Source organism: Mirounga angustirostris, unplaced genomic scaffold (assembly GCF_029215605.1).
Source record: "Mirounga angustirostris isolate CCGP_5_RB_7025 unplaced genomic scaffold, mMirAng1.0.hap1 SCAF_10, whole genome shotgun sequence".
In the NCBI taxonomy this organism is placed as follows: domain Eukaryota; kingdom Metazoa; phylum Chordata; class Mammalia; order Carnivora; family Phocidae; genus Mirounga; species Mirounga angustirostris.
Window position 1 is genome coordinate 75,392,622 of NW_026991718.1, and position 19,861 is coordinate 75,412,482.

The 19,861-nt window shown below is 43.9% G+C and overlaps 1 protein-coding gene across 13 annotated transcripts in view; it reads left to right on the forward strand.

Annotated features, from left to right (window-relative positions):
• Window positions 1-19,861, forward strand: part of THADA (THADA armadillo repeat containing) — a 325,846-nt gene that overhangs the window by 212,160 nt on the left and 93,825 nt on the right. For 11 of the 13 annotated variants that reach the window (XM_045885094.3, XM_045885095.3, XM_045885096.3 and 8 more), the window contains one exon: window positions 13,604-13,719. The exons of 1 other annotated variant lie outside the window; for it this stretch is intronic. In XM_045885094.3, coding sequence (XP_045741050.1) covers window positions 13,604-13,719 — 116 coding nt within the window. Of the gene's footprint in view, window positions 1-13,603; window positions 13,720-15,722; window positions 16,977-19,861 lie in introns of those variants that run through there. One more of the 13 variants, XM_045885100.3, reaches the window with a different exon arrangement.

Here is a 19,861-nt window from a genome sequence, read left to right on the forward strand (position 1 = left end):
ATCCCCAGCCATCCAGGAGACTTTTATAATTCTGCATAAAATGGACACAGCAGATGTTCCTGTATTCACTGCGGGAGGTGTTGAGTGGCAAATGAACAAACAAACGGGGAGGGAGGGAGCCACCCAAATCTCCATTCCTAGGGGCTTAGAGGAATCCTTTTTCTCCTTCCTCCATGTGAAAATATAAACAGTTGTCACTTTTTGACTTATAAAGATTCACAGTCTTTTCCTTTTGTTTACTTTGATGACCTTTGAAATAAGCTGCAACCCAAAGACTCAGAAAAAATTTTTTCCATCTTCATTTTTCATAAAGAGGAGTCTCTGTTACCACAGTGTGCTGGAAGCCAGCAGACTCCTGAGGCTGGCTCTCACCCAAGCCCAGCTTGCAAGGCCTTCTGCCCCAAAGCCCCTCACTGGGCAGCTAGCTCAGAGTAATGTGCATTAGCAGCCTGAGAGCATGCTAAAGGCCCGTTTTCTATGGGTCAGCTCTTTTTATAAGGCAAATTTGACAGCTGCTCTAAAATCTGGGAAATGCAAATTAATATAATAACTTTGTATTTCCTTCCCCTGCCGGGAAGCCAGCCCTGGAGATAGGACTGCCGCTCTCAGGTATTCTGTTGCCCCCCAAGCTCTACCCCCCGCTCCCCCACCCCCTGTGGCCAGCCTTCTCTACCCTCAGTGGGTCTCTCCTTTGAGCTGCTCTGCACCCACACTGGGCACAGATCTGAAGTCCGAGGAGAGCAGGAGCAGCCTTGGGAAAGTCCTAACGTCTTCTCTTTCATGCTTTGAAAAGTTCCTTTTCTTTGATTTCTATCTCTTGGTGAGAAATGCCACCCAGCCACCTGCGCTAGTAACGTAGCGTGTGAATTTTCATCCTGAGTATGGAGTTGAGGGATACATGATAAAAAGAGTATAGTTTAGCTTATATTGTTTCTGACTCCAAAAATAATGCATTCTTCCTTTGTGGTCCTAGGACAGTCCTGTATCTTCGTTGTGGTGGTAGTTGCATGGGGTGAAACTGCCCCCCCCCCACACCCACACGTATGAATACATGTCAAAACTGGCAGACACTGAGTCAGGTGTGCGGTCTCGTTAATAGCAGTGCCAATGTCCATGTTCTGGCTTTGAGACGGTACTACAGTCATGTAAGATGTCACAGTTGGGGGAAGCTGAGTGAAAGGCAAGCCAGCTCTACCATTTTTGCAATTGTTATGAGGCTCTAATTACTTCAAAATTAAAAGTCAAAAAGAAGTAATGCATTCTTACTGTAAAACATTCTAAATTCCAGAAATATGTGATATCGAATGTAAAAATTCTACCCCCACTGTTAACAATTTGGCATCAATAAAAATAGGATCATGCTATTTTTGCAGCTTGCTTTTTCACTTATCACTACGTCTTGGAGGTAATTTCGTGTCAGTCCAAATAAATTTATAACTTATTTTTAATGCCTCTATAGCTTGAGCATATATGATGGGATACTTGAAGTAATACCCCATATTTTTTTTCAACTGGTCCTGTACTGGCTGTTTCGAAATTTTCCTGTTCCGGTCAGTGCTGCTGAGGATCATCATTGGGCATCTCTATCTTTGCCCATACCTCTACGTGTGTTTCTGTGAAATAAATTCCTAGAAGTGAGGAATGCAAGACCGAAGAAGTGCCTGTTTTCCACTTTGATAGCAACCGCCAGACTTCCAAGTTGCTGGTTTGTCCAACTCCGGGGATTACCATTTGTACAGAATACATCGTATGTGCAGCAAAATGGCCCTGCTGATTACCCCCCAAAAAGACTGTGATGATTTATACTCCCACCAGTGATGAAAGAGAGTGTCTGTTGTTTTACCCAGTAATGAATTGGGTCCTACCCTTAAAAGAAACAAATTCAGTGCAAATCAATTTAAAAAAAAAATACTGCTTTAATTGCACTTCCTTAACCATTAATGAAATTAAACATTTCTTCATGTGTTTATTGGCTATTTGTATTTCATCTGTGAATTGCTTGTTTATAGTCCTTGCTAAATATTTGCAGTTCCCGAAGTGTGTGCCAAAGCGCTGTGGGATATTTTAAATTTTTTAGAGCAGCACAATGACACTTGCCATCTGTGAGATACTGTTTGAACCACTAGCTTGAAATAACTTACAGTTATCAACATTAGCTCACACTGTACTCCTTTTGATGATGCCGTACGTCTTTGCGAAGTTGAGTATTTGAAAGTTGCTGTGGTAAAAAGCAAGTACCATGGGAAAATCAATGGGGAACAGGAATGAGGGTGGTGGAGGCTTGGGAAGTTCTGAAGTATCCAACAGGCACACACATCTCATTAGTAAATAACTGGGGTTATTAAAGAATGAAATCAAAATATTTTTTCTTTCAACTTATGTGTATTATTTTTTCGAGCAGTTTCTAAGTTGTTATGGCATAAATACTTACTAGGTTGTTTGGACCTGACTACTTAGTAAATGGAATGATTAGGTTATTTCTTTTGGCCTAGAGACACCATGAAAAAATTATTGAGGTGTAAGGGTGCTATGAATGGAGAAAGCTTGTAATCCCCTGTCATATTTCATTCCATTACTTTCATTTTTGTTATCGATTTGCAAGAGGTTTGTTCCATAGAGGAATTAGCAAATGTTTTACCCCTTGTTTTTTACTTTTGAATATTCCTATTCATTTTTGCTATACAAAAGATTTCAGTTGTTATGTTGACATACTTATATATCTTTTTTTGTGTGTGGCTTTGTTTCATTCTTAGAAAGCCCATTTTTACCTTAAGATTATAAAATATTTTCCTGTTTTCTTCTAGCGCTTTTTTAAAAAATTTTATTTTATTATGTTAATCACCATACGTTACATCATTAGTTTTAGATGAAGTGTTCCATGATTCATTGTTTGTGCATAACACCCAGTGCTCCATGCAGAATGTGCCCTCCTCAATACCCATCACCAGGCTAACCCATCCCCCCACCCCCCTCCCCTCTAAAACCCTCAGTTTATTTCTCAGAGTCCATAGTCTCTCCTGGTTTGTCCTCCCCTCCGATTTCCCCCCCTTCATTTTTCCCTTCCTACTATCTTCTTTTTTTTTTTTTTTAAACATATAATGTGGTATTTGTTTCAGGGGCATAGGTCTGTGATTCATCAGTCTTACACAATTCACGGCGCTCACCATAGCACATACCCTCCCCAATGTCCATCAGCAGCCACCCCATCCCTCCCAACCCCCTCCACTCCAGCAACCCTCAGTTTGTTTCCTGAGATTGAGTCTCTTATGGTTTGTCTCCCTCTCTGGTTTCATCTTGTTTCATTTTTTCCTCCCTTCCCCTATGCTCCTCTGTCTTGTTTCTTAAATTCCTCAAATCAGTGAGATCATAGGATACTTGTCTTTCTCTGATTGACTTATTTTGCTTAGCATAATACTCTCTAGTTCTATCCACGTCATTGCAAATGGCAAGAGTTCGTGGTTTTTGATGGTTGCATAATATTCCTCTCTCTCTGTGTGTGTGTGTGTGTGTGTGTGTGTGTGTGTGTGTGTATACCACATCTTCTTTATCCATTCATCTGTTGATGGACATCTTGGTGCTTTCCATAGTTTGGCTGTTGTGGACATCACTGCTATAAACATTGGGGTGCATGTACCCCTTCGGATCACTACATTTGTATCTTTGGAGTAAGTACCCAGTAGTGGCAATTGCTGGGTCATAGGATAGCTCTATTTTCAACTTTTTGGGGAACCTCCATACTGTTTTCCAGAGCGGCTACACCAGCTTGCATTCCCGCCAGCGTGTAGGAGGGTTCCCCTTTCTCCGCATCCTCGCCAACATCTGTCATTTCCTGACTTGTTAATTTTAGCCATTCTGACTGGTTTGAGGTGGTATCTCATCATTGAGGTTTTGATTTGAATTTCCTTGATGCTGAGTGATGTTGAGCACTTTTTTATGTGTCTGTTGGCCATTTGGATGTCTTCTTTGCAGAAATGTCTGTTCGTGTCTTCTGCCCATTTCTTGATTGGATTATTTGTTCTTTGGGTGTTGAGTTTGTTAAGTTCTTTATAGATTTTGGATACTAGCCCTTTATCTGATATGTCGTTTGCAAATATCTTCTCCCATTCTGTCGGTTGTCTTTTGGTTTTGTTGACTGTTTCCTTTGCTGTGCAAAAGCTTTTTATCTTGATGAAGTCCCAATAGTTCATTTTTGCCCTTGCTTCCCTTGCCTTTGGCGATGTGTCTAGGAAGAAGTTGATGGGGCCGAGGTCGAAGAGGTTGCTGCCTGTGTTCTCCTCAATTCCTGTCTCACATTTAGGTCTTTCATTCATTTTGAGTCTATTTTTGTGTGTGGTGTAAAGAAATGGTCCAGTGTTTTCTCCTAACACTTTTATAGTTTCTTTTTTTATGTAAAGTAAATTTTACATCTAAAATTTATTTCAGTGCAAGGCTTGGGGTAGGGACCCAGCTGTATTACTCCCCTAAAACCTAGTTGGTTGTCTTAATACCTTTTGTTGAATAAGTCGGTCTCTTCACTACTGTTTAAATGTCACTTTTACCATCCTCTGAATTTCCAGCAAACTTATTTCTGGACTCTCGATTCTCTCCCTTACAGTACTTAGTGTTCCCTCTTGGATTTTATGCATTTTATTTATTTATGTACATAACTTACTTCCTGTACTAGATCATAAGCTTTTTACCCATATTGAATCTCTGTGGCCTAGGGCTGTTTTCTTTTCTCTTTCCCTCCTTCTCTCCTAAAGCCTTTTTCTAAAACTTTTATTACAGAAAAATTTAAAAATACACAAATGTAGGCAGAATAATATAATGAATCTCATGTACCCATCACTCAGCTTCAACAGGTACTGATTTGTAACTAATATTGTTTCATTTATTCCACCACCAGCTTCCTTCCTCCTGTATTGCTAAAGTTAACTGTCTAGACTGAACAAATTATCCGTGTTATTTTTCAGTAAGTTTTGGTACCTCAAAGAGATCCTTATTGATCTCAGTATTGTCTTTAAGGAAACTCAATAGTTGAAGATCCAGATAGATAGAAAAGATAAACTGGCAAGTATAATAAAGCTTCCCCTAAATAAGTTAAACTGGGATTTATTTTACGAATAAATAATTTGTAATTTAAAACATTTTATACATAGCTTTACAGAAATATATCTGTGTTCCAAAGTTAGGAACTCTTTGGTTAGAACAGATATTAACATCAGTGTTTAGTAAATTGTTTTTGTTTTTTTAAAGATTTTATTTTGGGGGTGCCTGGATGGCTCATTCGGTTAAGCATCTTTTTGGCTCAGATCATGATCCCAGAGTCCTGGGATCGAGCCCTATGTTGGGTTCCCTCCTCAGTAGGGAGTCTGCTTCTCCTTCTGCCTCTCCCCCAGCTTGTGCGCGCTCTCTCTCTCTCTGCCCCCCACTCTCTCTCTCAAATAAGCAAAATCTTAAAAAAAAAAAAAAAAAAAAGATTTTATTTTTAAGTAATCTCTGCACCCAGTGTGGGGCTCAGACTCACAACCCTGAGATCAAGGGTCACATGCTCCACTGACTGAACCAGCCTGGTGCCCTAGTAAATTGTTAATTCTTCACATGCAAGCCTTTGTTGATATGTTGGGTTAACACTGAATACCTTTGACATCACTTTCTTTTTTTTTTTTTTTTTTAAGATTTTATTTATTTATTTGACAGAAACAGAGACAGCAAGAGCAGGAACACAAGCAGGGGGAGTGGGAGAGGGAGAAGCAGGCCTCCCGCCGAGCAGGGAGCCCGATGCGGGACTCGATCCCGGGACTCCAGGATCATGACCTGAGCCGAAGGCAGTCGCTTAACCAGCTGAGCCACCCAGGCGCCCTTGACATCCCTTTCTAAACCTCGCTCTTACCCAGTAGCTTGGGGCCCTTGATGCTCCTTCTGCGTGAGGGGACTCCTAACTGCATTGTAAAATTGGAGCACAAGGCCAGAGATGATCTAAGACAAACGGATGCTCACTGTCTCATTAATACTGTGTAGTTCTCCCAGCCCCTTTGCGTGGGGACCATGTAGAGAGGTCACCTTTAGCACCGTGGGTGCTGCTGTGAACATGGGTTCTGCCCCTGCCAGCCCTGGCTAGGAGGTATGGTACAGTTCCAAATCAATAAATACTCCATTCATGGAGCCCTCTCTCCACCAGACACAACTACACATCCTTGGGACCCCAGGGACTATAAAGAACAGGACATAGTCCTTGCCTTCAAAGAGCTATACTTCAGGAAAGGAAATTATAGATTGATAACCATGATGACAGGACTTAAAAAAAAATTTTTTTTAATCAAATGAAATGAGCTGTTGGGCACTGAGTAGGAAAAGAGTATGTGTCGGTGGCGGGGAGGGGGATGGCGGTTGATGAAAGAAGAGGAAGGTTTTATGGAGGAGGTGGTGTTAGCCGGGCCTTACAGTATGAATGGAATTTAAATAGGCAGAGTTGGAGAGGGTGGTGGCGGGAGAAATCGAGGGAACATCCTGGACAGAAAAACATTTATAAGTTGTCAGGAATGGGAAATTGTCCCATTTAGCCACAAAATAGATATGTGAAGTGGAGGAAGAAGGAAGTAAAAGCAGAAAGGTAGGTCAAGACTTCAGTGCCCAGCAAAGTCTTTAGGTGGCTGGGAGTCACTGAAGGATTTTGAACTTGGGAGTGATACAATCAGGGCTTTAAGGAAGTTTCTCTGCAGCCATGTGTAAAATAAGCTTTGGCGGCGGAGACCAGTGAGTTGTTTTCATCTTCTAGGCATAAGATCTTTGGTTCCTGAACTAGAACAAGGGGAGTGTTAATAGAAAGGAGGGAATGCATTGACACACAAAGTGACTTTTCAGGGCCCTACACACTTTGTGTTTGTGTACATTTTAGGCCTTAAAGAGATTCATGGGCCTATTTCCTGCGATTCTCTTTCCCAAGCCAGTGTCAGCTAGGAAGTAATTACACTTCATAATTAGCACCCTTTTCCTGGCAGCGACAACACAACACAGCCAAGTGTCACCTTTTGGGAACTTACCAAGACCTTCCTAAGGATGTGTTCTCATCTGATTAACAGGTTGAGGTTTGGAGGAGTAACCACTTGAAATGCTTCCCCACCTGCCCTCTAGCATTGGTGGGTAACTGTGGGTAGCACATGCCCACCAAGCCCTTTCTTGTAGGGATGACCAGGTTGAGTAGCTGAAGTGTCCCAGGGTCATGCCTCCTGTCCACAGGGTTGTCGATAAAAAAAGAAAAATATGCTGAGCTCTCTGCACAGATGACCTAGGCAGCTGCATATACCCAATGAGGACCATTGCCTGCACTATAGAAGTCAGAGGCTAAGGGGGCTGCCCTGAAAAGCCTGTGGTCTGGTTGGGGATAAGATTAATGGGCCTGAAGCAGAAAACAATTAAATCCTAACCCTCACTGTAATGATTAGGAAGGATATATAAGTTAGAGAACTCTTCTGTCTCTCGCTTTCCCATCTCCTACCCCCCCCCACACACACTCACCCTGTACACACATACAAACGCAGTCTACCTTTTAAATCCTTTTTCCTGTATCTCTTTCTCCACATTTATATGATTAAGCATGTTTCTGTGAATTAGAAAGTTTAGATTCCTCTCTCAGTCATCCCCCTTCTCACACCCTCCCCTCCTTTCAGCCTGACTTAAAGCCATAAAATACTTCTGCCTGCCTGCCTTTCGTTCTGTTTGTATGAATTAAGTCGACAGGATAAATATTCACATTCCCAACTACAGGCTGAAACAATGTTTGCCTGTTCTGCCCAGTGAGTCGAGAGAAAAAGGGGGCCTGACATCACCCTATACTGTACATTCCCGGCATAGATCATTTATTTAAGTCCCTGAAAAAATACAGATGTTTTACCAGCCGAAATAAAATCCTGTGTAAACACTGGGCTTGGAAAAATGTGGCTCTGACTTAGCTGTGGGGGTTGGAGCAATGCAGAGAGAAGCCTAGGCAAAATGGCAGATACAGAAATTTTATACTCGGCTGAATGTGATAGGGGCAAAAGCGTTCTCCCAAAGTCTGCATGCTGCAAAAGAAGAAGAAGGGGATTTGTTTTTAAGAAAATACAGTTGCAAAAAGTGGATAGATTCCTTGATCTTCAGAGTTTGGGATTGTTAATGATTACGATACATGGAGCTCATTTGTATCTGACCTCTGAAATGGGCATCTTTTTTCTCTTTGGAGTTGTCCTTTTTCACGGCCTGCCTAACCTGGGCCTGTTATTGCTGGATCCTGCTGTTTCTGGAGCTCAGCTGCTGTTGATTTTATAAGGGGGAAAATTGCCTGGAAGCCATGCTTGGTGAAGAGGAAAACCCATCTCAGCGTTGCATTCCCAAACAGCCATATATCATCTTGATCTTGTCTAACATAGGTCACTATTTTCGTCTAGCAGCATAAACCAGACATATTTTACTGGTGCAGTGCAAGTTTTTTCAGGGATCTGCCTCATGACTTTTTTTAGGCCTGTGGCATTTATTCAAAGAGCATTACATTTGCTCTTGTGGAGTCACTTTTAAGATTCAAAGCTGCCCAAATGGACCCCGTGCTTTACACAGATGCTTGGGGACTCCCCCGAGTCTCTGCGTTTAGAGTGGGGCTGGGCAAAGAGTAACTGCTTCCAGGTTCTCTAGACTTTCCTTCGGTCCTCCCGGAGATTCATCAGAGCTTGCATCTCAGGGGCAAGAACGCTGACCCACTCCCCACTGCTGCCCGGCCTCCCCTGCTGAGGGCATCTCCTAGCGGTCCCATTGCCTGCGATAGTCACGGGTGGTGCTGCTGGTGTGCACTTGACGGTTGGCATGTGCTTTCTTTCTGACCGGGTCACAACCATCTTAAGTCAGCAAAGCTTTCTGCTGCTTTTTTTTGCCAAAGACACCTCTGAGTCCACTCTAGTCTTTCTCTTAAGGGCCTGCAGAAGCTAGAGGCAACCCACTGCCCTGCTTCATCCCATGGTGGTCATTCATAGAGCTCCTTTTCACTCCCAAAAGAATTCTTGCTATGCAAGATAAATAACCCCTGACTAGAGCAATCATCACGCGGATGTTCCTAACCAAACTCCTGAGGTCCCCTTCCCTCACTCCCAAACCTGCATATCCCCCTGTGGTCCCTGTCTTGGACGATGGCTTTCCATCACCAGCTGCCTGAGTGAAAAGGCTCTTTTCTGACTTTAAACTCCACGTCTAAACGCCACGTTGCCAAATCCTGCTTCTTCAGCTTCTAAAATGTCTCTCAAGGGGACAGTTTTGGGGCTGTCACAAAATCAAAATTCTACCAGCACGGGCAGATGAGTGAATAAAGGGGAACTGTTAGAAACACACAGCCCTCCCTCTTGGTCCAATCCTTTGTTTCTAAAATTTGATAGAGATTTGGGTTCAGTAAATACTTCATTTTCCTCTTGATTCTCCAAAAGTTAAAAAAAAAAGGGGGGGGGGCAAGAAAGCAGTGATAAATGACGCTGACACTCCACCTTAGTCCCATGGTGAACCCACCCCCGCAGGTGCCTGTTGCCCCATAGGAGTGTGGGCCCGCGGTCCCCAGGTCTTCTGATTTTTCAAAAGAAGTTGGAAATCAGGATGATTTTGGTGTGAAATTTCCCAATTCGTAAGTGGCAGGTTGAAAAATACTGTGCAGGTCAAAGAAAACATCTGCAGCCGCTCTGGGCCCACCGCCATCCTTGGCTTTCAGCTTCTGGCTTTGACCCTGACCACCTGTAGTCTAGACTGATAGCAGTCTTGGTCATCCTGCCCCTTCTTATCCAGCCTCCACACTGTCTTGGCCTTTCCTTTCCACATTACAGATCTGATTATGTGTCCCTTACCACCCTGCACACACCCTGGCTGTGCTCTCGCCGCACACAGCTACTTGCTGTCCCCTGAGCAGTCCTCGTATTTTCTTTCCATTCATAGGATTTTTTAAGAACAATCACAGATTCACAGAAAAACTGCGCAGGTAGTACAGAGAGTTCCCATATATTCCTTTCTTCCCCAGTTTTCTCCTGTTATTAGTATCTTGCATTAGAGTGGTATGCTTGTTACAATTAATGAACCAGTATTGACACATCATTATTAACTAAAGTCCATAGTTTACATTAAGGTTTATTCTTTTTGTTGGCAATACTGTTATTTTAATACCCTTTAACATTTTTTTATAATTCAGTTTCTTCTCTGCTTGCATGGTCTTCCCCAGATTCTGACCAGATTTGTTTAAGGGTTAAATAGGAATATTACTTTTTTCTGCAAAGCCTTCTCTGAATGTTTATTTTTGGAATGGGGGCTAAAGGGAGGGGGCGGACAGAAAAAGGAAGAGAACTAACATTTTTATCAGGTGCCTAGTGGGTGCCAAGTACTATATATTCCTTTAAATCTCTCTATGGCCCTATAAGCCAGAGACTGTTATGTACTGTTTACCGTGAGGAAGCAGAGGTTAAATAAGTTGCCCCAAGCTCCATAGCTAGTAACTGGGTTTACACCCATATGCACCTGGCTCCCAAGCGTGCGCTCCTCCCGCAGGGCTGCATCCCCGCCACTGACCTGGCCTCTCCCCGCTGCAGAGAGGAGTGCGGTGCTGTTCAGCTGTGTCCCCACTCCTTACCTGGGGTTGCGGGAGCTCCCCAAACCCAAGGGCATGTGTCCTACAGGCAGAGTCAGTATAGGAAGAGGCACCACAAAGCGAAATCAATTCAGCACATGCTCGTTGCATTCCGACTGTGTGCTGGGCTTGGTCAAGGGTGAGGTCAAGAATAAGAGGACAGTGATGGTGATGCCGCCATGCAGATTCTAAATCGAGACTAGGCAGGGGCAGGGAAGCTGTGGATTTTCTGCTTATTCGTGACTAGAGTGTAAGCTGCGGGGAGCAGGCACTCCTGTGTTCTGTGCCACAGCTCCTGGGACAGTGCCTGGTAGTAATTCTTGTTTAGTAAGTATTTGTGGACTGAATATTGGAATCCTATTGCAAATCTGGGAGACCTAAAGTAACACTTCACTTCTTGGAGCTCTCCCATGCATTCCGTTGGTCGCGCAGCTTCAGTTTCTCTGTTTGGTTCGTGCAGTCCTGTATTACAGGCTGTTTGCAAATTATCCCAGGCTGGCCTAGACCACACTCCTAGCCCAGAGGTTCTCCTGGACCAGAACTTTCAGAGAAGGGGGAAAGGAGGAGGAACTGCCTTGTCCCCACCGTCCTTTCCGAGCTGATGGACAAATGACCCTTCCTGGAAGCTGGCTGCCTGGTGCTCCTGGACCTGACCTTGGATTGTAGTTCCAGAGGCCTGGCCCCACCTCTGGACTTCACACCAAAGGATGGCCTCATTTTTCTTGGACAAATTAAAACAGACCCTCTAAATGTCATGGGAAGGTAGCCGTGTATTCAAATATAGTCATTAATTTTCTCAAAAAAGAAATGATCTCAAACACAGTCACTTGTTTCAGACATGGGCTTACAAAACTTTTCTTTCCTCCCCCCCCCACCCCCATCTTTTCCTGTTCCTCCCCTTCCCTGCCTGGTTTTCCCTTGACTTCTGTGACCCTGTCTTTCACTTCTCTCGCTCTGTCTCACCTCCATGTTCCTTTCCACCGTGGTTCTCATAAGTGTACCTCCCTCTGCAGTTGTCCCATGTAAATAGATCGCTCTCTGTTCCTGGTGAATAACCAGGATCACAATTGTTGTCTGGGTTGTGCCCAAGGTGACAGAATTGGTGGACCTGGAGGTTGATTTTCATAAACCAGAGCTACCAAGCGTTTCAAAAACAGCCTTGTTTTTGCCAAGTAAGGTGAGCAAATATAGGACTAAGTTTAAACATCCATCAGGAGTTATTTTTGAGGTGATTGCTTCTAAATGAGAGGCATTTGAAAATCTCACAGCTTTCTTTACAAGTAAATTCCACGCTCATGTATTTTGCTGGTGTCTGCTGATTAATTACGATCCTGTGACACCATGAAAAGCCCTGGTGGTTGGTTTTTTGCAGCTGTGGAGAGAAGTAAAGCAAGACCCAGTGACTTTGACAACTCTTTCAAGGTAGTGGGGATTCAAGCAGAGGGAGGTGTGTTTTTTCACTCTGGCAGTCACCACATAAGAACAGAAGCCCCAGCCAGACCCATTCCTCCAGACTTCACGACCTGCGGTGTGGGTCCCTGCGGGGGTGTGGTGAAGTAGTGATACTTGATCTGTTGCCTCTGAAATAACAGATCCATTATTAGAGAAAGCATTTTCAATCTCCACATCGGGACTTGTGTGCAGTCTCCTATACAATTACGTCTATTTAGACCCCCCCCAAAAAATTAAATAAATAATAATAACAGTTACATATAATAATCACAATTTTTTTTTTTTAATTCTCTAAACAGAGGTGCTCCGGGTATATTTGTTGTTGGTAACTGCAGATGTCTGACCCAGGAAAACTGCTAGCTCATTCCCGTTCAGGCTCTGATGATTCTGGATCTCTTTTATCTTGGCCTCCTGCTTTTTGTACTTACTCACTTCCCTATTTAACTCTCACTTAGGCTCCTCATCGGCAGGAGAGGAAGAGAGGAAAAAGTTGAATCTTGTCGCTTTGAAAGAGTCACCTGTAGCTCTGGCGAAGGATACAGTAGGGGAGGGAACCAAACTGATTATTAAAATGGACTTTCCAAGTTCTCGGTGTGTTTATGCGTACTAGCTTTGCTCCGCCCACCGTCTCCGCTTGATTGAGATGAGGAGACTGCAGGAGCTCTCTGCCATGCGTCCTCGTACTCCTTGGCGCCGGCTAAGGTCAGAGGATCTCATCTGTGCCTTAGTCCTCTCTCTCCACTGCAGGTTTATACTCCTCACAGAGTGTTGTTGGTGTCATCACAGAGTGTGAATCCACGACATGCTTGCATGAGCTGCACACACGCGCGCGCGCACACGCACAGTCGTGTGTCTGCTGGATCTGTGGCCTTCATTCTAAATAGAGGCAACTAGAGGATTTGTCTTTCTCTGCTCAATTCTCATACATCATGTCATGTCAGCGTGAGAATAGGTTGTGTCCGTTTTGCTGCTTTCCGCATGTCTCAGTGGGGAACTGCGAAAGAAAATCGAGATCGTTTACAAACATCACTGTCCCGTGTTTGCAAAGGTAGGCATCATCGTGGCCTGCTGCTTTGGCCAAGATGGTTCTGATAAACCCAACACACAAACCAATTTGGACTCTGAGACTGCTGATTTTTCCTCTGCAGTAAGATTTTGACTTGAAAAGGTACATTTTTTTTTTCATATGAGACTGCTCACCTAGAGCAAGATGTTTGCCTTTCTTTGCTAAAATCATTTTCTAGGCTGTTGTAACGAATAAGCTCTTGTATCAAATGAGTGTTCGGTCACTGAGTAGTCAGTCACCCTTGTTTGGAATTGCGCAGGGGACCCAGAGCAGAGGTAGGAATTAAGGGCACAGGTTTCTTGTCCCTTGCTGCGTCCTCCCCAAACCAGCTTGCTTCCTGCATGGAGACCAGAGCCACATTCTACAGGTGTCTGTTTTCTTTGAGGGGAATATTTTGAGGAAACCTAACAGGGAGGAACTGAACATTGAGGAAAAATATATTTTCACAGCAGGATATTGCTTTTTTCTCTTTTCTGGTTTAGGTTTTTCATTTGTTAGAAGCCTGCACAGACTCCAAATACAGACTGAATGCATACTTTCAGCAGCTGCTGGCTGACGTTGCTGTTTGTACCAGGGCCAAACTCTGGCTGGCCAAGAGGTATGTTAAAACCCCACATGAGCAAGGAGTTATCAGGGGTTAGGAATACATTGGAGAATGGCTGTTTCTAGTTGTGGGAGTTTTAAAAGTCATTGGCATGCATTTTCTAAACTTATTGGAGTATTTATCTTTTTAGAACTTCGGGTTGTGGTAAAGAAAGAAAAATATTTTCTTGACAATTTTTCTGAAACTGCTGTATGGCTGGGGGGCATGTAATATGGCTTTTTATCGGTCCACCAGCCAGCTTGTTTTTATTAATACCTGCCATGTGCCCAGCCCTGTGTCAGATGTGGTACAAACTCTTAGGTGCCACACAGCAATTAGAGATTGGGGTAAGACTTGAACAGGCACAGAGAGACTGGTAGGGTGTGAATAAGAAAAAGACATGCAAGTTGCCCCCTTTTTAAGTAGGCAGTAGAATAGCTTGAATAATGAAAGCACAGGAGGATGGATACATTTATTTTTTCATTCCGGCCATTGTTCATTTATTCTAGAATTTAGGACATTTGCTCTGTGAACTATGCTATGGAATAAAAAGAATCTCTCATTCAGTACACAGGGAGTCCTCTCTGTAACAATGTGTTCAAAATCCATGTTGCAGGTCTCTGATATTGGTAGGACAGTATACTGCAAGGGCCCCGCAGTCTGTCCTCTGTAAGTTCCAGCACAAGAGGTCCAGTAGAGGCCCACAGGCTACCACATTCCATGCCAGAGTATCTTGCGCTCGATTAGAAATCAGTGTATGGGTTTCCTAACATAGCAGCCTTTTCGTTTGTCAAAAAAATGTACTTGCGTTCACTTTTGTTGGTTCCCCACCTCATGTGGGAAGGCAGGAAACGGGCAGTACAGGCCCGCAAGTCACTGTAATCAAACAGAGTCTTGTTGAACATGGGCTGCAAGCTGACCTTTGTGTTAGGAGGTGGAAGGGATGCAAAGATAGAGAGAGAGCTCTGGCTTCAAGGAGCTCATATCCAGGAGGTGAGAAAGATGTGTGAATAAGTAATTTCCACCGCATGTGGCAAGGGAAATAACAAATGTGTGTATTAAGCACAGGAGTAGCCCAGAGGAGGGGCAGGGAAGGGCCATCAAGAGATGAGTAGCATTTCGGGGCGCCTGGGTGGCTCAGTCATTAAGCGTCTGCCTTCGGCTCAGGTCATGATCCCAGGATCCTGGGATTGAGGCCCGCATCGGGCTCCCTGCTTGGCGGGAAGCCTGCTTCTCCCTCTCCCATTCCTCCTGCTTGTGTTCCCTCTCTCGCTGTCTCTCTCTCTGTGTCAAATAAATAAATAAAATCTTTTAAAAAAAGAGATGAGTAGCATTTCAGCGAGCAGCCCAGGCAGGGAGGGCATTCTGGGCGCTGGTCATGTCAGTGGCAAAGACATGGCTGTGTGAAATGGCATGGCGAGTATGGAGAGCAATAAAGAAGTTAGCTCTTTGGGAACCCATAAAAGGTACATGAGGCTGTGGAAATCCAAGGAGGCCACACAGTGAAAGCTCCTCAAGGAAACCTCTTGGTGAAAGAGAGCCATTGAAGGATTTCTCGGTGTGTGGATGTGTGAGTCTCCATGTCTTGTCTAAGCACCTCTAGCTTTGGGCAGGGATACTGATGGGGAAATTCTCTCATGTCTGAAATGCCAGTAAAGTGATGGTTAACTCTCATTTTTAGACCAGTTTGTGTTTTCTCTCTCTTATGTAGAGAGCAGGAGTTGATTGACCATAAACTGCTTCTCTGAGCCTACTATCATTTGCCTTCCGTGTGGCTTTTAGATAACTCCCCTAAGCTGCCTTTCTTGGGAGAATAGGGAATTGTGATCACATGTGTGCTCTCATCTGTTTATCAATAGCAGGCCAGGTCTTCCTAGCTGTTGTGTCTAGGGATCAGGAAGTCAGGACTCTCCAGGAACCATCCTATTGAAATCTCTGCTTCCAGCCAGGCCCGCCCCAAGACAGAATCCTAAATTTCCTGTTCTGCAAGTGCTATAAAGGTGTTTCTGCCCCCTTAGGCTGCTGCCCTTTCATGGGTTTCATAGAAAGTCATCATCTGCTGGCTTCCTGAGCCCATTCCTTCTTGTTGGATGGGAAGGAGGAGATGGTGTCACAGCCAGCCGTCTGAATGGACCCTCATGCTCTGCGGTCAGTGCCTGAAGATGGATGACCAAGTGCCATCAGCCTCTTCTTCAGCTGGAGAGGTCCTCCTGTCCTCTTTTAACTTGACTTCTGGTCTCTATTGCAATTTTTCAATTAGGCTTTCAGCATCATCACCACCACCACCACCCACCCACACACACACACACACCTCTGATTTTTCTCCATGATTTTTCAGCACTAGAAAACAAAAGCATGAATCACTGCAATTCACTGTGTTTCCACCTTCCTTGCCGAGAGTCCAGGAAAGCCATTTTTATGTTTCCAGTACAGTCGACTCTTTATGATCCAAGTGTGAACTTTATACTTTGTGGGTGGTCTGTAGGTGGTTCCTAACACCGGGCTTCCTCTTGCTCCCAAGGCACTTTTACTATATTAATCAGGATGTGTTCAGAGCCTGAAATAAAGTTTGGGAGGAAAACACACTGCCGGAGGGCCATCCATTCCAAAGCCACATATTAGTTTTTCTCTATTATCCACATCATTGACATGATAACCTTGAGGTTCCTGAATAGGAAAGGAAAGCACTGAATATAAATGATGAAGCTTCAGCCTGTCCTGTGAGACATGCCTGCCTGGTCCCTGAGGTCCTTTGAGGTTGTTGCCCTGGGAGGTGAATGTCTGCACTAATACCTCCATGCTCACATGAGCCCGTTCTGGGTCCTAATGGGCCCTTCTCGAAGTCGACCGCTGTGTTCACATTATCACCTGCCTTTCCCATGAAAGACATTGCAATGTGGAGTATTCCCAGTTCCACTGCTCAAGAGGCTCTTTTATGTCCCTAGCAATTTACATATGAAAGACAAATAAATGTTCCTTTGTGCCTACTAAGGATTTTCTGTATCTTTTCAGTATAAGCTATGAAACATTAATGTTACTGCCAAAAAAAAAAAAAGGTAGTTTAAATTTTAGCACCAACGCATTTTTTTCTTCTACAATTTATTTGATCATTAGCCTGAGTTCATTCAGTCCAATAAGTACATACACATTAGTGAGGGTGTCATTTATTTGTCTTTTTATTCCCAAAGAAGGTTTAAAAAAAAAAATGTTCATTGGAGCCACTGGATAACCAATTAGGTTTTGTAAATTTTGACCCTGAAATTGAGGGCACATAAAATAAAGACTTTTGTCATATATTTATGTTTTGACTCTGCAAGATTAATTGGGATTTATATGAGGTGGTTAAGCAATAGCCGTGGAACTGTTGGGGAATTTTTGGTGATGAACGGCCAGCTGGCAACATGGCCTGAGTAGAAGCCTGGGCTTCTGCTCTTACAGGCCGCTTTTCATTCCAAGATGTCAAAGCCTTTATGGAAATCAGCTCGTTAATCCTTCACGTTCCTTCCTTCCCCTTTCGCCTCCATCCCTCCCTCCTCAGTCCAGGTCAGTGTCTTCTCTCACAGTGTGAGGACAGTTCAGCAGCTACTGAAGGAAAACGAAGCCGACCCAGGCCCCAGGCGGAGCGCACATGAGGCGGGTGGCGGGCGTGGAGAGGTTGGCCTCAGGCACCCCACAAGGGCACTCGGCAGCGCCCAGGCTCCCCGGCTGACGGCCGGTTCCAGCTCTGCTGCCCCAGCTGGACCACAGGCCCTGCCTAAACGGGAAGGACTTTTTGAAAGCCCTGTCAAGGAGCCCTAAGAGGAGAAAAGACTTATTATTTTGAGCGAGAGTTGGAATTATTATTATATTGGGCTTAAAATTTTTCAGAAATCAGTTTGGTTATACAAGGAAGAAGTGCGTGTGTGTGTTTTCCTTCAGATAAAGGCGGTGAACTCAGTGAACCCATCAGGCTAAGTGCAACGGATGATGCGATGACCAGGAAGAAAAATGTGCCCTACTAAATTTTTTTTCACTTTTTTTTTCTCAGTCGTCAGTGTAGTGTATGCCTATCACAGAAAGTTAGGCAAGTATCAAATTTGGAAAAGAAGAGAATGTCAGTCTGCTCTTACCAACATCCAGTGGAAGTCACTTGTTAGTTCACAGTTTTCTGTATATACTCACTTCATCTTTTCTCCTGTGCCTTTTTTTTTTAACATTGTTGCGGCTTTATCATATATATAAGTTAGAGCTTCCTTTTTTCACTTAACAGTATCATGGAAGTATTGGCTATTATTGTTAAAAACTCTTTATGGTATAGCCACTATGGAAAATAGTATGGCGTTTCCTCAAAAAATTAAAAATAGCAATACATTATGACCTAGCAATTCTACTTCTGGGTATAGACCCAAATGAATTGAAAGCAGAGTCTTGAAGAGATATCTCTACACCCCTGTTCATAGCTGCATTTATTCACAACAGCCAAAAGGTAGAAGTAACCTAAGTGTCCGTTGATGTATGAAGGGGTCAACAGTGTGGAATATATGGACAACATATGATTCAGCCTTAAAAAGGAAAGAAATCCTGATACAGGCTACAACATGGATGACCTTAAGGACATCATGCTAAGTGAAATAAGCCAGTCACAAAAAGACAATTACTGTGTGATTCCACTTCTGTAAGGTACTGAGAGTGGTTCCATTCATGGAGACAGAAAATAGAATGGTGGTTGCTGGGGGCTGCGGGAAAGGGAAGGAGGAGATAGTGTTTAATGGGCATAGAGTTGTACTTTTACAAGCTGGAAAGAGTTCTGGAGTTTGTGACTCTGGGTATTGGCATTTATTAAGTGCCCAGATTGGCTGATGGTGAGTTTTTACTCCAGACAGCAGTTTTTAATGCTGATCGCTGCATATTAGAATCATCTGGAGAGGTCTTCAAACCTGATGCCAGGTCCCACCTCCAGAATTTCTGGGGTTTTTTGTTTTTTTTTTTTGGTTGAGGGTGTGACCCAAGAACTGGTAGTTTTAAAACTCTCCAGGAGATTCTAAAATGCAGTCGGATTGAGAACTACTGATGTGTCCTTGTGCCTCCTTGTGTCTCCCATCTCCTTGAGAGAGAAGATGAAGGATGAGCGTTGAGTGAAATAGCCCGTGTTAGAGGACACTTGGATTTTTCTTTGGAGGCCACAGACTCATTCAAGAAAGATGGAATGACCATCCCTCCAGCCTGCTACCCAGGAGATACAGTCGTTAACACTTTCGATTCCACAGATGGGCCAGAATGAGGGGCCACGCCACTGCGTAGTTTCCTACACGAGTGAATTTCCAAGGTAGATTACTTAAAAGCTGCCTTAGCAAGATATTTTAAGTTATGTCAGTTGCCCTGAAAAGTGTCAGTTAGACCTGACACTCTGGTGTGGTCTACTGTCCTGGAAGCTTATGGCTCATTTTTGTTTTTTGAGGGGCAGCTTGAAGAGAATAGACTCATATCTGTATCACTTCATTCAACAAATACTTATTGAGCCCTGCCATATGCCAAGCTGTATTAAATACTGCAACTATCTATTAAAACCAAACTTCAGTGTAGAGAGGGCAACAAAACAGAGTCTTGTCAAATTGAATCATAGACCTCGGACTTTAGAACTAGAAGGAATCCTGAAGTTTCTTGCAGTCCACTCCCATCCCCATGCATATGGGAAAATGCCGCCCAGAGCAGTTGGGGAATTTGTTTGGGCAAGGGTAAGATCCTATCTGATAACAATTAACATTTGTTGAGGACTTAGTTCCCTGCTCCTTGTGGGGCTCTTTCTGCTGGAGCCCCCTTGCCGCCATCTGTCCAGTGTTTTTGTCAAGGCCTTTGAATGACAGCCCTTAAGCATTGTCGAGAACCGTGCTCCTCAGACCTTCATGTGCACATGATCACATGGGGATCTCCTTAAAATGAAGACTCATTCAGTAGGTCTGGGCTGGTGCCTAAGATCCTGCATTTCTGACGAGTTCTCATGCAGTTCTGATGCTGCTGGTTCTGGGACACAGTACATATTTTGAGGGCCAGGGTTCACTGTGGTCATCCAGACTGTGCCCCTTTGAAATACTCCCGCCTTTACACCCTCATTCTCAAAGGCCAGAGCTTGGGGACACAGGAAAAGGCTAAGACCACTAAAGGGGTTGGCCCCGAATTC